The sequence below is a fragment of the Anastrepha ludens genome, chromosome 5 (genome assembly GCF_028408465.1).
Source record: "Anastrepha ludens isolate Willacy chromosome 5, idAnaLude1.1, whole genome shotgun sequence".
Taxonomy (NCBI): Eukaryota; Metazoa; Arthropoda; class Insecta; order Diptera; family Tephritidae; genus Anastrepha; species Anastrepha ludens.
The window spans coordinates 38,344,966-38,363,889 of NC_071501.1; the positions used below are offsets into that span (position 1 = coordinate 38,344,966).

Sequence of the window (18,924 nt, forward strand, 5' to 3'; positions counted from 1 at the left end):
AAAAAAAATAAATATAGGAAAAGTAAAAGGAAGTACACAGGTATCGCGTGAGTATTACGGAAATAATAAATACAGTGGTACACTCGTTTCAATAATTAAATGTGGTATGTTTGTATGTAAAGGAATGGCTTTATGAATGAATGAATTGTAAATTTGCGCTCCGAGGGGCTCGTCACTCAGCACAATAACGAATTAACATTCGGAAAACTGGTTTGCCGGCAACACTTTTATTTTTCATACGTACATATGCACATTTTCCAACTAAATTCACATTTCTACGTACATATTTATCTGGAGTTCAAATTGCAAGTGATAAAATAACTTCACAAAATGTTTATGTATGTATGTATGCATGCAGTTGAGTGAAAAATGAAGCCATTAACTGACACCACTGGCACAGAAGGCAAATTGCGGTATTTTAAAGTATGTATATGAACATGCATGTGGTACGATTAACCATTTAAACTCAGTGCTGAACAAAAAACCCGCATATTCGAAAAATATAGTTTTTTGTCTTTTTTTGCTTTACAAACCAATCGTGAAAATCTTGTTTTAATCAAAAATGCTACTTACATCTTTTATAGATCTGTAGACAGTGTGTCTAAAATTATTTTTAGATTCAGATTAGATTAAGTAAAATTTTTAAATATATGAAAAATAATTTGCTTCATATATCGTTATAAGTTTTTTTTTTAACTCAACAAGCAACAAGAAAAAAAATAAACAAAATGAAAAAAATAAATTAATTAAAAAAATAGGTTTAATTAAAACAATAATATGAAGTAAAAAAATAGTTTAAATAAAAAAAACTAAAAAAATGATTAAATTAAAATAATAAAAAAGTTTTTGAATAGAATAAACTAAAATTAAGTAAAAAAAAAAACAAAAAATTTAAATAAATTGTAACAAACTAAAAATATATATGTAAATAAAATAAAAAACTATAAATAAATAAAAATAAAGGAATCAAATTAAAAAAAGTATATAAAATAAAATTAAAAAGAAATTTTGTGAAGTTAAATAAAATAAATAAAAATATTTTTGGATGATAGGCAGTCAAACTATTAAATATTTATTTGCTTTTTATTTTTTTTCAGCGTCCTTTTCTTTAACCCAACGAAATCATTTCATAAAAAAAAATAAACAAAAATGAAATTAAGTAAATCGAGTCAAAATAAATTAAAGAAATTTAAAATAAAAAAACTAGTTATATTAAAAAAAATTCAAATAAAATAAAATAAAGTAAAATCAAATAAAACAAACAAAATCAAATGAATAAAAATGAAATCAAGTCAAATCAAATAATATATTGTAAAACAAATAATTAAATACAAAAACTTAAATAAAACAGAATTTTATATAAAAGACGAAGTAAATAAAAATAATAAATTAAACAAAATAAATACAACAAAAAAATTAAATAAACAAAAATAAAATCAAGTCAAATAAAATAATATGAAACAAAAAAAGTTGATAAAAGAAATTTTTATACAATCTAATATATAAAATGAAATAAATAAAAATAATAAATTTAAATAAATAAATCAAAAATTAAAACAAAAAAAAAATTCTAAATATCTAAAAATAAAATAAAATAAACTAAAGTAAAATAAAACAAAACAAAAAAATTGAATGGATAAAAATAAAATCAGGTCTAATATATTAAAATAATATGAAATGAATTTAGAAAAAGTAGTAAATAATAAATTGTAGAAAGTAATTAAAAAACTAAATAATTAATAAAAAAATAAGCAAAATGAAACACAATATATTATTAAAAAGTAAAATAAAACAAAGTGAATTAAAACAAAACCAGGTCAAATAAAGTAATATAAAATAAAGTAAATTTTTTTTTTGTTTCTAATTAAATAAAATGAGTTAAAGTATAATTAAAGAAATTAAAGAAATCGAAAAGAGAATAAATAGAAAAATAGAAAATAAAATTTTATGAATAAATTAAAGTAAAATAAAATAAAATAAAATAAAATAAATTAAAATAACATAAAATAAAATAAAAATTAAAAAACAAACACCAGAGAAATTATAAAAAACAAGAAGGAAATAAATGAAAGTGAAATAAATTTAAGTAAAGTAAAATTAATTTGATCTCGGTGGGCAATACCAAACCTCCGAGTGTATTTATGGCATGAAAAAACTCTTAATAAAAACCATTTGTCGTTTGGAGTCGGCTTAAAACATTTGTGAAACAACATCAAGACGTACACCACAAATAGGGGGAGATCGACCAAATACCTAACAGTACAGTACAGTACTCTTTAAACTAAATAAAATCAAATAAAAATAAAATAAAATCAAGTCTACTAAAATAATATAAAATTAAATAAAATAAAGTAGAAATAAGTGAAATACAAAAAATTTAAGTAAGATTAAAATTAAAGAAATAGTAATTTTTTTCCGTGGGCGACGTGTTTTAAAATGTCTTACGCATCATCAAAGTCGCCGTCTCAGTAGTGAATAGTGTTACCAGCTCGCATGGACTAAAATAAGTATAATTACAAAAATTAAATTAAATTAAAAAACATAGAAAGTAATATAAAAAATTAAAAATAATAAAATTACAGTAAATGGGCAATAAATAATAAAAAAAATAAATAATAATAATAAAAAAATATAAAATTGTGTTAAATGATTAATATTATAATATAAAATAATAAATAATATTAAATAAATACTAAATAATACTATAAATAATAAAATATTATTTAAATATATACTCGTATATATTTTCTCCTCGCACCTAAATGAAAAACCCTAGCCACTCTTTTTCAACCGACAACTTCACCCACCGTTTTATACTTGGGGCTCCTTGTGTCTTTTGCCAACGAGGCTCCTTCGACCGAGTAAAAAACGGTATAATCTTTCAATTAACGTGGAGAAAATGCTTCGCCCATCTGTCAGCCTGGAGGTAAAGAGGTAAAGCCGACAGCACCGGAATCAGGCTCGGATGTGGAAGGCTAATCCCCTACCCATCTTAAAACCTTTGGGATTAACGAAACTAAATAATAATAAATAAAAAAAGAGAAAAAAAAAATAAAAAAAGCTAAGCCAAAACAAAAATGACATACATACATATGTATCATACATACACATACATACACTAAATAAAGCCATTACGAAATATTTCTAGAAATATTCTGTTGGCTGTTTTGCTTTCAGCAAAAACCGACACTTGAGTTGAATACGTACTTGCAATTATAATGCTGGCGATTGCACTTTCTTACATTAACTTGTGAACACATACATACTTACATTCATACGTGTAAAGATACGCTGACACTTGGACATGTGCGTTACCAACCTCCAGAAACCAAATAGAAAAAAAATGGCAAAAAACAAAATAAAAAAATTGCTATTTTTGGTGCTTCTTCTCAGTTCAACTGATAAGAAGCGCATCTAAAGCTCTGCCACTTCACTCGCATTAGAATTTAACAACACTACAACAACAAATGAGAAGAAAGTGCTCTAAATACAATCTCTAGAGACCTCAAGTACAGCACCATCAATTGCTAGCCGCACTAACACCAATGTATATGAATTTGTGTATATGTAAGTATGTATTTTGTATGTATTTTTCTCAAAACCAAACGCTATCAAATTATTATTACACTTGTTTTTAATATTTTGTTTTAATCATTGTCTCATTGTTATTTTTATTTCTTTGCTTTTCCTTTATTGTCTAATAGACGTGCACTTTCTGAGTATATAAATATCAGTTGGCCGGTTGGTGATCACTCAAAAGTGTTTAGTTTTTCATCACAGCCAGACGGTTTTGTGCACGACTCGGCTGTTGTTTCAAAGGAATTGCATAAGCTGGGCCTCTATACATACATACCTACATATACATTTGATTACTTGTACCGAAGTGAAGTGTGGCATATACCGATTAACTACGATCAGTTTTCCTAGTTGAATTAACTTGGCTGAAATTTAAATAGTAATTTGTTGTGATTAATTGCGCGCAAGTGAAAGGAAAGCAATTTCAAAAATAAAAACAAGTACAAGTGCAAGTGTGAGGAAGTGCAACGAAAGAAATGGCTGTTAGTATTGGGAAATGTTTATTTACATTTTTTCTTTTTAATTAAGTTAAATTCGTTTATAGGAGTATTGAGGAGGCTTGTGAGACGAAGAAGTTTGTCGCAAAAATGCGAATATTTTAATTAAAATTAGCTTGCAATTGAAAAATGTTTATTGTTTCAATAAATGTTTGCCTGTTAGGAGAGTTTGTTTTTAAGAAAACTAATAATTGAATTTGATACACTAGTGAGGTCGTTGATCTATGTATACCAAAATTATTGCAGCAAAATTATTACATTTTTGCCCTATAAAAAATTAAATTGATTTGATTATTAAATAGTTACTCAAACATAAACAAATTTTTTCTAAAACTCGAATTTTTGAAATTTTTTCGAAATTGAGGAATTCAAGACTTAAAAGTCTAGGAAAACAAATGTTTCATTTAGTCCTTCGCTTCGCAATCACTTTACTACTTTTAAGCCATTAGTTAGTGACATTGGCACATAAAAAAATATTTTTGTGAGAATGATCCGAATTATTATAATTCGCTAATCATTGAGGTGTTTGGCCGCACTCCTCCTCCTATTTGTGGCGTGTGTCTTGATATTGTACCACAAATTGAGGGACCTACTGCCGATTCCGAAGGGTAAATGGTTTTTATGAGGTGTTTTTTTATGGCAGAAATACACCCGGAGGACCGGATATTTTTCGAAATCGAAATCGAGTATTTTGAGTATTCCAAAAGTCTTTGGCAAAGAAAGGCGCAGAAAGAAATTTGTTTTTAAGTTGTTTTGTTTAGTTAAAAACTATATTAAAATTTCATAAGAGAGAAAGCAAGCAATAAGCGTCTAGGTAGAAGTGGCAGCCGATCTTTAAACCTAAGTGAGTTGGTGGACTGTCTCCGTGATACCACAGTAGTAGTTTACCGTTTACTCCTCGTTAAGCCATTTTGTTTTAAGCGCAAACTCCTTGATCTGGCTGACACTTATACGCTTTAAGTCATCAGTATCATTAAAGAATGATAAGCCAAAGTAATATGGAAACAATGATGGAATTAATGACAACCACGCCAAGAGATTTAGTCACCGCTTGGCTTACAGAATAAATATAGGTTTCTCTAAATTTAGTCATATTTTTGACTAACCAGACAGTTATCTAATTTATGACTAGAATTTCAGCCTGAAATACGATACAGTGATATTGCTAGTACCTATAGATTTATGGAGTACTGTATATTTTATTAATACGTCAGTCTCGACTGATTTAACAGTGATGCATCCTGTCAGCCCAGCTTTCTAATACTTTACCGGTGGCTGCGGTTTCTATCTCCCGACTGGCTCAGGCGATATTCAAATTATATGATCAAATTATGAAATTATAACGATCTACAAATTCATATCGCCTCCGAAAGGCAGATGATTTTTTATGAGGCTTTTCCATGGCAGAAATACCATCGATTTTCCAGCTTACAAATGTTTGACAAAGGCGGCCTTACAGCGCTTGTGGTTGCCCGAAATGCCGTTGCAGATAGCATTTTCAAAAAGAAAAAATAAAATCTGGCACTAAAACAACTGCCAGCATTTGTGAATGTTTCGCCTTTTCGACAATCTCGTGTGTATTTACCGATACCCAGATGGGATTACCAGTTTACGTTCAAGCATTCCTGCTGAGATCAAAATGTGCCTCGTCAGGAGATATGACTTTAGTAGCGAATTTGACGTGCAATTCGAACTGCTATAAGGAGAAAAATTTGAAGCGATAACGAGGTGGATGGATGTTTGTCTTCAATTGCAGAGCCAATTGGACCTTGTTGACAAATATTCTGAAGCCTTTGTGTAAAAGTAGTGTCTGATATGTTGAGTTTTTGAGTTTAATGGGAAGCTGCAGCTCTTGGGCTGGGCGCACTAACTTGGGTACATTCATTTCGGTCATAGATTTTCTTTGTAAACTGGCTCGAAATATTTCGCTACAGTGTTCCAGCGTAAGCTACTCATTTTGTTCTGCGGTATGCTACTGAGTGGCAATGGAGATCCTGAGGAGTGATAAGCCGCCGTTTCCAAAATAATATGTGACTCTAAAAAGTCAAATTTTATACATTTTTTTTAATTTTTAATTTAAAATTTTTTTTTTAAATTGAATTCATTTTTGTTTTTTAATTGTGAATAATTTTTTTTTTAATATTTTATTTAAATGAAAATTAGTATCAAATCATGAGGAAATAAAGAATCGATCTATATATATGGGTCTCCTAATGCCAGAAGCATGAATGTGGAAAAATACCAATTTTGAGTCAACTGTGGCTTAATTAACTTCTTGATATTCCACGTTGCACCTATACCCTATATAATATCAAACGTACTAAGAAACCACATATAATTTTTTATAACAGAAATCAAACTTTATAATTTTCATGGAGCAATAAATGACCAATATTTTCATTTTCACAATAATTTTATTCACAATACATTTTCTACAATATTTTGTAGATTTTTTTAAACGAATTTTTATGAAATTTAATCACATGAAAGAGCTTTTTGGAATCAGGTGATTTCAGCTGTGGGCATTTTTTGACGAGCAGCTGAGAGTGTTTTTATTTATGGCTCTGTACAATAGCCGGTGGCCGCCGTAGCCGAATGGGTTGGTGCGTGATTACCATTCGGAATTCACAGAGAGAACGTTGGTTCGAATCTCGGTGAAACCAAAAGTAATAAAAACATTTTTCTAATAGCGGTCGCCCCTCGGCAGGCAATGGCAAACCTCCGAGTGTATTTCTGCCATGAAAAAGCTCCTCATAAAAATATCTGCCGTTCGGAGTCGGCTTGAAACTGTAGGTCCCTCCATTTGTGGAACTACATCAAGACGCACACCACAAATAGGGGGAGGAGCTCGGGGTGTACGCGCCAATTATATATATATATATCTGTACAATAGGGTCTGTCCATGAAGCAAATATTTTGTAGCAATTATTAAAAACTTTAAAGTTTTGGTATTCAAGTTTTGGTACCCAAAAAACTTGCAAACATTTTATTTTGAGGGGCAGCTTCAAGTTTTTACTGGATAAATTTTTACTTGTAAGATTTTGTAAGTGAGAAAACAACTAATGCAATGTTCTTCATCTGACAGCGATAATGAAATGGAACCAATTATTGTAGGCAAAATGAAATCATATGATTTCGAAGCTCGTTATTTTGCATTTTATTTGCTTTAGTTTTTTTTTCAAATTTAATACGAGGTAGTTCAAGTTAAAAAGTTTTTAAATTTTTTTTCCTGCCAACAATTTAATCAGCTGTTCATAAAACTTGCAAATTGTTACTGATTTTGCGTTCACTTTGCTTTGATATTTTGCTCTTTAAGAGCGAATTATCAGAAATTAAATTACTGGCAAGTTACTGGATAATTTTTACATGAACAGACCTATTTCTAGAATTTTTTTATTATTATTTTTGCTTTTAACTTTAAGTTTTTCTGCTTTTAATTTTGAATTAAATATGAAGGAGTGTTTTAAATTTGTGGCCTAAATAACAAATTTGTAAAATCTTTTCTCAAAATTGGCTTCGACAAAGTTAAAGATTTAATAAGCTTTAAATATTTGTTTTAAGTAATTGAACATTATGGCAAGTATGGAAAATTAATTTGAACCTCAATTTCTAAGTTTTCTTCACTATGTATGGGCATTCAATTGCGTCTTGACACTTAAGCCTTGGCATCCAAACAAAAAGTTCGTATTGAAAGGTCGTACCCAGAATTTAATTTGTATGAAGAATCGTTGTCTACTTTGTTCTTCGCCTTGAATTGACTATGCAGCCACTAAATTCCATTGCGAAAATCCACTCAATCCCTTTGAGAACACTATTTAAATGAGAAACGCAATTGAAATTTATATGGGTCGTTCCAAGCCAAGTGAGCCACCCATCCGCCCAGAATGGGTTATGATTAAAAAGTTTCTGTACGGGTGGAAAGTTGATGTAGAAAAAATACCTTTCGTATGTCGTTTGCTCAAAATTGAAAAAAATGAATGGTTGTTATAAATGGTGAACAATTATTTAAAGTTCATTGGAGTTTCATCAAGTTTTAAAGTTCTGAAACGTGTTACGCGGGACTTTTTAGGAACGCTGAATGTGGTAATAAATAGTAATTCCAGATTCAAGAAAAATTATACAACAAAAAAAGGTCTATCCCTTTCGTACTCAGGCATTTTGTTGTGTCTTTCCTTTTTTTGTTTATGTTTTGATTAGCCAAACTAGTTTTGTACTCCATATATGTATGTACATATGTAGGTCAATATTTAATATTATTATATTGCTTGATAAGGTAAATGAGTTCGCTAGTGCAACAACCTCATCTTTTTGTTTGGAACAACTATTTATACGTAAATTAGTTTTATGTGAAATTCACTTTGTATTTGCGTGAATGTACAAAATAACATTTTTATCAGCTCTGAGCAAATAATTTCTTCACGTGTTATTTATTTGTTTATTTCATTGAACAAAAATGCTATCATCAATACTGGTTTCAACTGGTTGCGTTTATATGACAATAATTTTTTTGTTTTTTGCTTTTTTTGTTTGTTTTTGAAAACAAAATCCATGGCTCAGCTAAAATTTATTAATACGAAATATTCTGCAAATATTTCTGCGGTTTAGTTTATGTACAGCTTAATATACAGTCTGTGTCAGAGAAACGGAACCGCGATTATTCGTGCAGTATAAAAGATATATATTTAAAATTTTTTACATTTAAGTATGTACAAAAATAAAATAAACTACGAGTCGCAATCACTCAATAGTAGTGTAGTTTTCATCGTTGTCGAGTATAGCCTGGCATCTTCTTCATGCTTTGAACCAGCTTTTCTGTGTAGCTCCTCGACAAACAGGAATAGACTTTACGAACTTGACGCCCGCGTTGCATTAATTCGTGGACTGGCCTTCCGGCAAGATGCGTTTTCATAGTTCCTCACACATTTTTAGTGGGGTTGGCGTCTTGTTATGTTGTTTCTCAATGTGTTTTTCTGAGAACAGTGGTTTTGATGATGTGGGATGGTAGGATATGTTCGCCTCCTTTAGTCGTCGTTCGATGGTGTTGATACTCACATCTATTTCCTTTTTAGCAAGAACTAATCGTGTTTGTCGTAGTCGCACAGAAGGGTCTCGTTTAAAAAGTTGGAAGATCACTTTATCCTGCTTTTTTGTCGTCACTCGCTTCAAGCCGCGCTCGGAAAAGTCATTAACATTTTTTACACCTTATGCCACTGATTCCACATCACAACAACCTTTTTTGATTTTTTAATCACTTTTGCAGCCGCGGCGTAAGAAATTTTCGGCCCTTTCGAATGCGTGCATAAAAATACCGCCTCGAAACGCATCGTGTACTTCTCACTCAATTTTTTTTGGTTCCGTTTACGAACGACACTAACCTGAGTTAGCCCTCGCGTCGTAGCCCTTGTGTGGGACTATTATGCAGTAAAAAGCAGAACGGAATATATCTTGAAGTTACAAGAAAAAAACCGGTTCTTTTCTTCTGACATAGACTGTATATATATAATTGCCGCGTATACATTTGTGGTGTGCGTCTTGGTGTTGTTCCAAAAAAGGAGGGACCTACAGTTTTAAGCCAACTCCGAATGGCAAATGGTTTTTATGAGAATCTTTTTCATGGTAGAAATACACTCGGAGGATAGTAGTCATGCACCAACCCATTCGGCTACGGTGGCCGCCTATGTTGCGCTATGCAAATTAGAATATATGCAAGGCTTAGAAAGTTTCTATGATTTTGTCACCAATAATGCAATCATACAATTTTGTTTTTGAGGAACTTTTTTTTGATGAAAATTTTTATTTTGACACTACGCGCTCCATTGCTAGCATGATACACTGTGGGCTTGCATGAGATTCAATAATATAAAAGTCTTGCTCAGTAAGCAGCTTTCTTGTTCCCTCTTGACAAATAGGCGACCTTAGCAAGACACTGGGTTATTAGCTCTAGAAATTTTGAGTAAAACGGAAGAAAAATAAAATTTGTAGGAAAAACTCTTTGTTTTCGAAAGGGTGTGCTTATGAGCAAGAACTTGCTCGGTGTGTTCGGGACCAGTTTGATATGGCAACTTCCTGATATACCGCTTATGATAAAGATGTTGTTGCATTACGAAACTGCTATAAACCGAATTAATGCGCAAATAGCAACCGCAAAGTCCACCTGTGTGGCAGAGAGAGTGTGGTGAAGAGATTTTTCATGGTGAGGAGATTTTTACAGCTGTGTCCAATATAAGACTGTCAACCGGCTCTCAGCGAATTTGACAGAATCAGCTGATGGGCTGACGTAACAGAAGATCTGCTTAACAGAGACTGTTAGTGATTAGAAGATGTGCGTTAGTGATATACGAAAAAAATCAAACGTAACCTTCGCTCATGTTAGTTCGTTTGCCGACTGATTGGGCGAGCGTGTGAATACGTGTGAAACGAGCGGGCAGAAATCGGCCGCTGAGAGTCCTACGACGTGGCAGGCGAAGTTGCTCGCACAATTTTGTTTTCCACTATACCTAATGGCCGAACCTCGTAAATCTATCTTCTCTAGCGCCAGCCTTATTTGATGTTGGCGAATCTACACCAAAACACAGACTCTTTCTCACTGAAACTTTTGGTTGGCCGCTGCTTCAGAAAACCTCTCATAACCTCTCCGCTGTATGTTATCGCATCAGTGTGGACTGATCGAATATCTAAACTCTCGTGTGATCTCACAGCAAAGCAAATTAGTTATTATGTTTGTATGTAATTGCACGATTGAGATATTTTTTCTTGAGAGATGATGATATTAGGCGTTTGCTGAGTTCCTGAAAGCGTTAAATCTCTTACCGGGTATTTGTGTTTTTTATTAACTGCGAGCTCATTTTTACACATCACAACTTTAATGGGCTAATGAATAATCTCTAGCTTCCTTCTACACTTTAAAATGATTGCTGCTTGTAAAATTAAATATTATTACCTATCTAATCTCTTTTTTCGCTTTCTGCAGCCCCTACGTATCGCCATTATTGGCCAGAGTAACTTTGCTGCTGATGTATTGGAATTGTTATTGGAAAAACAGTACAATGTTGTTGGTGTTTTCACCATACCGGACAAGGGTAGTCGCGAGGATATCTTAGCTACTACTGCCGCCCGACATAATATACCCGTTTTCAAATTCTCTTCGTGGCGCAAGAAGGGCGTCGCCCTGCCCGACGTGCTCCAGCAATACAAATCCGTCAAAGCTACGCTCAATGTTTTGCCATTTTGTTCGCAATTCATTCCAATGGAAGTAATCGATGGCGCAGACTTGGGCAGCATTTGTTATCATCCCTCAATTTTGCCTCGTCACCGTGGCGCCAGTGCTATACAATGGACGCTGATCGAGGGTGATGAGGATGCCGGCTTCACTATCTTTTGGGCAGATGATGGTCTCGATACGGGCCCGATTTTGTTACAAAAGCAGACACCGGTCGAACCTACCGATACGCTAGACACCATCTACAAGCGGTTTCTTTATCCCGAGGGCGTTAAGTCAATGGGTGCTGCTGTCGATTTAGTCGCCGCTGGTACGGCGCCAAAAATCACACAAACCGACATAGGCGCCACGTATGATCCAGCTATGTTTAAGGAGGAGAATCAATTTATCGATTTGAATCAGCCTGCACGTAATATCTTCAACTTTGTGCGCGGTATGGATTCACAACCCGGCGCTATAGCGGTAGTGTTGAAAACGGACGGCAGTGAGGAGAAGATTCGCCTGTTCGGCGCACACATCTACTCTGCTGGGCCGGTGAAACAATTGGGTTCGCTAAAACTGAAAGGCGTGAAGTCGCCGGCCTATATACACCAAGATGGCTTGCTCATTCAAGGTACGGATGGTAACTTTGTCAATGTGCGCCGCTTGAAGAAGGGCTCCAAGATGATCAACGCCGCTGACTGGTTTAAGCAGAGCGATCAGCCACAGATCACCGAATTTAGCGAGGATGAGTTGTTGAAGAAAGAAATATTGCGTGGTATTTGGAGCTCTATTCTCAAGGCGACTATTGAGGCGGATACTGACTTTTTTGCGGCAGGGGCCGGCTCCATGGACGTAGTGCGTTTAGTGGAGGAGTGCAAGGATGCTTTTGATGTGCCATTGGAGAATGAACATGTCTTTATGGCGCCGGTGTTCGAAGAGTTTTTCGTAGAGATCGTTAAGAATATGCGTCAAGGTACCTCCGCTTCGTCTGTAGAGGTTCCCTTCGAAGGCTTCATTATGCGCGCCAACAAACGAGAAATACCCGTGCCAACACAACTCTTTATAAACGGTGAATTTGTCAATTCTGAGGGCAAAAAAACATTGGACATTGAGAACCCCACTAATGCCCAGCTAATCTGCAAAGTCGCATGCGCATCGCGTAGTGATGTCGACAAGGCTGTGCAGGCAGCTCACAATGCTTTCTATGGTTCGTGGAAACAAGTGTCACCGCGTCAGCGTGGCCAGCTCATGATGAAGCTCGCTGATCTGATGGAGCAGTACAAAGAGGATTTGGCCACAATTGAGTCGGTGGACTCGGGCGCTGTTTATACGCTGGCACTAAAAACGCACATTGGCATGTCGATCGATGCATGGCGTTACTTTGCTGGCTGGTGTGATAAGATACAAGGTAGCACCATACCAGTAAACCCAGCTAGACCCAATAATGTGTTGACATTCACGAAGCGTGAGCCAATTGGGTAAGTTTTGAGGAGCATGATTTCTCACCCACTGTGAGAGGTGCTAACAGTTTTGGTTTTTCTATTATTTAGCGTCACCGGTCTTGTAACTCCCTGGAACTACCCGCTTATGATGTTATCGTGGAAAATGGCTGCTTGCATTGCTGCCGGCAATACGTGCCTCATCAAACCGGCGCAAACGTGCCCACTTACGGCGCTCAAGTTTGCAGAGCTCACTGTGAAAGCTGGCTTCCCACCAGGCGTCATTAACGTTGTGCCTGGCCAAGGTTCGGGTGCAGGGCAAGCAGTTGCAGATCATCCTTTGATACGAAAACTGGGCTTCACTGGTTCCACACCCATCGGCAAGGTGATCATGAAGTCTTGTGCTGAGTCCAATCTGAAAAAGTGTTCGCTGGAATTGGGTGGCAAGAGTCCGTTGGTTATATTTGCCGATTGTGATCTGGATAAGGCCGTCAAACATGTAAGTAACCAAATATGTTTATTTGAGCTCAAGAAGTGTCTGTGCACTTCGTTGAGATTTTAGACAGTAGATTGAAAACTTTAAAATTAGAATTAGTTAGGTTGAAATAACCCTTTTCTAATATTGAGTTTCAAAAAGCATCACCTCTTCCGTGCAAACTAGATGCAAATGCATTCTAAGCCTCTTTCTACTTCACCACAGGGTATGTCTTCGGTGTTCTTCAATAAGGGTGAGAACTGCATTGCTGCCGGTCGTCTGTTCGTTGAGGATCGCATACACGATGAATTTGTGCGTCGCGTTGTTAAGGATATCCGCACTATGACTATTGGTGACCCTCTGAATCGTTCCACAGCACATGGCCCGCAAAATCATAAGGCGCATTTCGATAAACTCAACGAGTTTTGCAAACGTGGCGTCAAAGAGGGAGCCACCTTAGTCTATGGTGGCAAACCTGTACCTAATACTAAGGGTTACTTCTTCGAACCAACTGTTTTCACCAATGTCGAGGATGAAATGTACATTGCACAAGAAGAGTCCTTCGGTCCCATTATGATTATTTCCAAGTTTAATGGCAGTGATGTGGATTCAGTGATGAAGCGCGCGAATCGTAGCGAATACGGTCTGGCTAGTGGCGTCTTTACCAAAGATATTAGCAAGGCTTTGGCTTTTGCCGATCGCGTGGAGGCGGGTACGGTATTCGTGAATGTTTACAATAAGACTGATGTGGCTGCACCATTTGGTGGCTTTAAGCAAAGTGGTTTTGGCAAGGATCTGGGACAGGAGGCGCTCAATGAGTATTTGAAAACCAAGTGTGTGACTATTGAATATTAGCGTGAGTGATTGGAGATGTGGGCGGGAAGTGTGCAAAGTAAATACGTAAAGCAAGCGAAAGACGATTGTAGGATAAGAGAAAATAAAAATGTATGTAAACGTAAGGCAGCTACTTAAGACTTCTAATTTCTAGAATTTACGTTTCTTAAACATATCAAAGTAGTTATATTAAGTTAAGTGTTAATAGTAGGAAATGAATGTGAATATTAATAAACAATATTTTGCCACTCATATTCAGTTTATAAGGAAAGTTATAAAAAATATTTTAAATATCCGTTATTTTATTTTTATAATTCTTTGTTATTGTTAAATATTTTACGTTTGAAGAAATAAATCTACATATATATTCAAATTATTACTAGTTGTCAATCTTTGAAAATTTTATTAATTTCGGCTTATGAAAATCAAGTGGAGTGTGAGGAAAATGTAAACATACTTTTGAATCGTAAGCAGTTCTTATGATACAATAAGTTTTAGAAGGTAGTTTCACTTCCTGCTCTACTCAAACAATGCATACCGACGGCTATGTGGTGAAAGGAGGCTGCATCAGTAACAAAGGCTAAAAAAAATATACCACCTTTATCAAAAAGTTAATGGAATAACTAGAAGCTGACACAGATTAATCAACGGAGTTATGATTTTGTGTGTTTTTTTGTTAGGTTGCCACATCTGTGCTTAACATTCCTACCAAAATTGTATCGCCTTTGCTTGACATTTGTAAAAGTTACGCGTTCTTGAGTAAATCTACCTCTGCACTTGCTTTCGACTTTTTCCAGTTCTAAAAATGGATTTATATTTGCAAAACCGAATTTGTATTATAAAAAGTATTCAATGGTATGAAAACCTTAGAAATGTTGGAAAATTGTTTCGGTAATGATACTCTAAAGAAAGCTGTTTACGAGTGGCATGAACGCTTCAGAGTCCATCGAGTCGAAAACTGATGAAAACATCAATGAAGTGAAAGAAAAGTTGATCAATAAACAAAAATTAACCATCAGAGAGCTTACAGAGGACTTGAACATTGCTTATGGATCCGTTCACGTCAGGTGTAGTTAATGATTTGGGCTTGCGCCATGTAGCTGCAAATTTGATCCCAAAGGTCCTAAATTTCATGCGAAAAAGGGACGGCATTGATATTACCAAAGGCATGATTTCCACGGCTGAGTCCGATGCAGACCCACTACTCGTGGGTTCATGAGTACGATACGCAAGCAGGTGAATGAGTGGAGAGATCCGAAAGAACTAAGTCTAAAACAACTCATCGTTTTAAGTGAAAAAGTAAAGCGATGCCTACATGTTTTATGGATTACAACCGGATTGTATACCACGAATTTTTGCCGAAGGTCAGACAGTTCATAACGACTATTATTTGTGCGTTATGAAACGTTTACGTGAATCGCCAAAAAAGAAAGGGTTTGTGTGGGTTCGAACGAAACGAATACCATCCAACTGCCATCGCATTCACCTGCTATGGAGTGCCCGCTTGCACTTGTCAATTAAATTCTGCAGATCGGAGAGTGTCAGAACGTTTCTCGTATTTTTTGTGTCTCGCAACAGATTCTGCATCACCGCCTGATGCCTCCATTTCACGGCGAACCATGTGAATAAACGGGCGCATTTAAGGATGTTAAAGATTTCTAAATCGGGGTGATTTGCACATAAAGCGACGGTAACTGCATGCTTCTTATCTTTGAGTAAAGTTCTCAAAGAAAAATATGCATGTCTTCACCTATCGCATGCTCCCTGTATTACAGACTTCATCAAAAAATACAAAGAAAGTGATTCTTCCATTGCCTAATATTCTATGCCCCCGTGGAAGACATGCCTTTAGCAACTCAAGCCCAGTGACTCACTTACCATCCTCTCCTCCCGATGCAGTATTCCTAGTCAGCAAATTTCTTGAAATAACTAATTTATGCCATCGAATTTAATACATAAAGGTACAGTAAATCTGTGTGTATGTACATATTAAGCGTAAGGACTTGTTTTTTTTTGTTGTTCTTGTAGTAGCACATACATTCTCCCTCTATGAAGCGAGAATGCTGTTAGAGTGACAGTCCTTGGCTGAATATGATATCAGTCCGGGTCGTTCCGGTAACGCAGACGACGCCTGTCGTGGAAATGAATCGTAAATACTCGAGACTATTGCTTTATTTTTACAATTAGCTACTCTACAAGCCAATTTTATACAAAAAATAGGAATTGGCAGCTTTCAAGATAGAAATATATTCTGACACTCATCGGTCTTATGTTTATGGAAATTCTTAGTAAGCTATTTTGCATTTTCGATTCATTTACATTTAGAGGGAAATTGCACTGTTACTTTATTATATTTTCTATTGAAGATTTATTGAAGAAAAATCTGTATTTTTTCAAAATTTTAACTGTTTGTGAAAAGTGCATTAATGCACCTACAGTTTATGTTAGTTCACTGAGCCATTTTCTATATAATAAAGTAACATTTGAGCCATATTTTCATAAATTTGCCATCATGCCGAAATATTGAAAATTGAGTGGTAGAATGAATTTCCGGAAGCTCCGCGAAAAAAGTTATTTTGCGTTAGATAAAAAAAATAAAATGTATTTTTAAAAAAGAGTGTCTGCCTATCCCTAGAAGGTTTTTTTTTTACTTTTTCAATGCACCTTCAAGGCAAAAACCCGATCTTCAAAACCCGTTTTCGGGGGGAAACACAAAATGACAGAAATTTTTTTTCCAACAGCTGTCGCCGCTCGGCGAAGCTCCGAGTGTATTTCTGCCATGAAAAAGCTTCTCATAAAAAACTATTCCGGCGCTGCCAATCGGAGGCGCCGTAAACTGTAGACCCCTCCATTTGTGAAACGCACATCAAAAATAGAAGCAGGAACTCGGCAAAACACCCAAAAAGGGTGTAAGCGCCAATTATATGATAATATAAATATACACAATAATGTTGAGTTCATATGTATTTATTGAACAAAAAAAGTTTCCCTTACTTTATAAAGCCACAACTCTCATTAGCATGCAGCATTTTCTATTCGCAATTTCTAATTTTCCAGCCCTTATTTTCGTTTAGTGTTACCAAAATGGGCGGATTTAAGTCATTGGGCAAGTGAGCCCCCTTGCTCCGGAGGCGACCGAACCTAACTCTATATGAACTGACCCTATATAAAGGCTAACTTGCATACTCAGATTTCTTAAGATGCCTGCATTTTTGTTCGAGTTATTCCCTGCATAGGTGGATAGATGGACAGGCATTGCTAAGTCGATTCTAAATAAAATATTTAATGTAAAATAAATAAAAAATGTAAATAAAATAAGTAATTTGTTATTCAGGCACAAAGTGATATTTAAGAATTAATTTGGGAATTGAACATTTAATTTAAATTGAAAGATGTTCTTTTTTTGTTTCTTTCTAATATTTTTCTGGTGCAAAATATTTTTTTCTTATTAACATAAAATTTCATTCAGAACTTCTCAATTGAATTAAATAATATTAGACACACAACTAAGTGAAGTAACCTTACAGTTTTCTGAAAATTTTTCTTTGTAAAAACTTCATCAGATGAATTTTTAATCCATTCAATTCTAGTCACCGTCGCACTAGTACAAATCTAGTTACTAAATGCCAGTTCTGGCACTAGCACGTTTATTGGCTAACAAGTTAGTATAATACAACATAGTTACTTCTACACACGCTCAAATACCACATTTATGGAGACTCTCACAAATATTCACATCTGCATGTGAGTTATTCGAAATGACTGCCTGGGAGACAGTCCTACTTTCATCAAGTCACTATGCAGTTCATACGCACATTTCTTTAGCATTCGCATTCATAGAAACAATAGCATGGAAATGTCTGTGCGCAGTTATTTTACTTTCTATTAGTAACTATCGCACACATGAACCTGCATAAATATGTCACGTAAATGCGCCTAAATGTATGCCTTGCTTGTATGTGCACACATACAGGTATTCGTGCGTAAATATGCCCACATTCATGCCGACTGATGCGCATATATATGTGCATTTATTAAATAAATGTGAATATGCATTTTCATACTTCTTTCATACTTTTCATATTTGTTTTTGTTCTTTTGTTCTGCGCAGAAACTTCTTCAATATTCATTTGTGCGCCTGGAATTTCTATTTTGTTAATCGTCAGCCACACAGCAAGAGAGCAAATAACTAGAAAAATATGCTTTCAATGTACTGACTCACTTTCATGCTTGCGAGCATTATTCTGGAATACTCAGCCCATTTGTATGCTACCCCCACATGTCACAGAACCCTCCTCTACTCTATTTTCCTTTCCTTAATGCTTGTCTTTTGCAATGTCTTGTACTTTGCTTTGACTAACATACATAAATATATGCCAGCTCTATAGGTTTTTTAGGTCCCGAAAATTTTAGGACTAGTTTGTATTAATGAAGTAAAAATGTGTGTATTACAAAATGTGATTACAATAAAAGCTGGTAAATTTCCAAGGATTTTTTTCAATTTACTGATACAAAATGTTGTAAATTGATTTGAATTGAAGACTGCGTCATTAATATTTACAATTAAATCAACGTATTCAGTCGAACTGAATAAACTTTCATTCAAATAAAGCTAAAAAAGCTACATATGCATTAATGGTTTCTTGTATTTGCATTCTTTTTTGTGATATAACAGGTGGCGCTAAAGTAGTCCTCCTATCAAAAAATGCTATAAATTTTGCGATTGCCCCTAATGTCAGTTCTGTTTTGACATTTGTGTAGTAAACACATGCGAAATACACGTTAATAAACAATGTTACGCTACACTGCTCCAGAACGCAGAGTAGCCGTTCTGCAGAGAATATTGCTGCTGTAGCCGAGGATGCTATGGAAGCGCCGTCGACATCGACCAGACGATGTACC

The 18,924-nt window shown here is 34.9% G+C and overlaps 1 protein-coding gene across 1 annotated transcript; it reads left to right on the forward strand.

The window, feature by feature from the left end:
- The first annotated feature begins 3,767 nt into the window (after positions 1-3,767).
- On the forward strand, positions 3,768-14,340 carry LOC128863986 (cytosolic 10-formyltetrahydrofolate dehydrogenase). The gene is made up of 4 exons (XM_054103439.1): positions 3,768-4,058; positions 11,044-12,752; positions 12,825-13,212; positions 13,414-14,340. The coding sequence occupies exons 1-4, from the start codon at positions 4,053-4,055 to the stop codon at positions 14,041-14,043; spliced, it is 2,733 nt and encodes a 910-aa protein (XP_053959414.1). The 5' UTR covers positions 3,768-4,052; the 3' UTR covers positions 14,044-14,340.
- The last annotated feature ends 4,584 nt before the right edge of the window (positions 14,341-18,924 follow it).

Coding starts and splice junctions, on each gene's coding strand:
- LOC128863986 (XM_054103439.1), top strand. Junction 12,753..12,824: donor ACGAAGCGTGAGCCAATTGG/GTAAGTTTTGAG, acceptor TCTATTATTTAG/CGTCACCGGTCTTGTAACTC. Junction 13,213..13,413: donor TGGATAAGGCCGTCAAACAT/GTAAGTAACCAA, acceptor ACTTCACCACAG/GGTATGTCTTCGGTGTTCTT.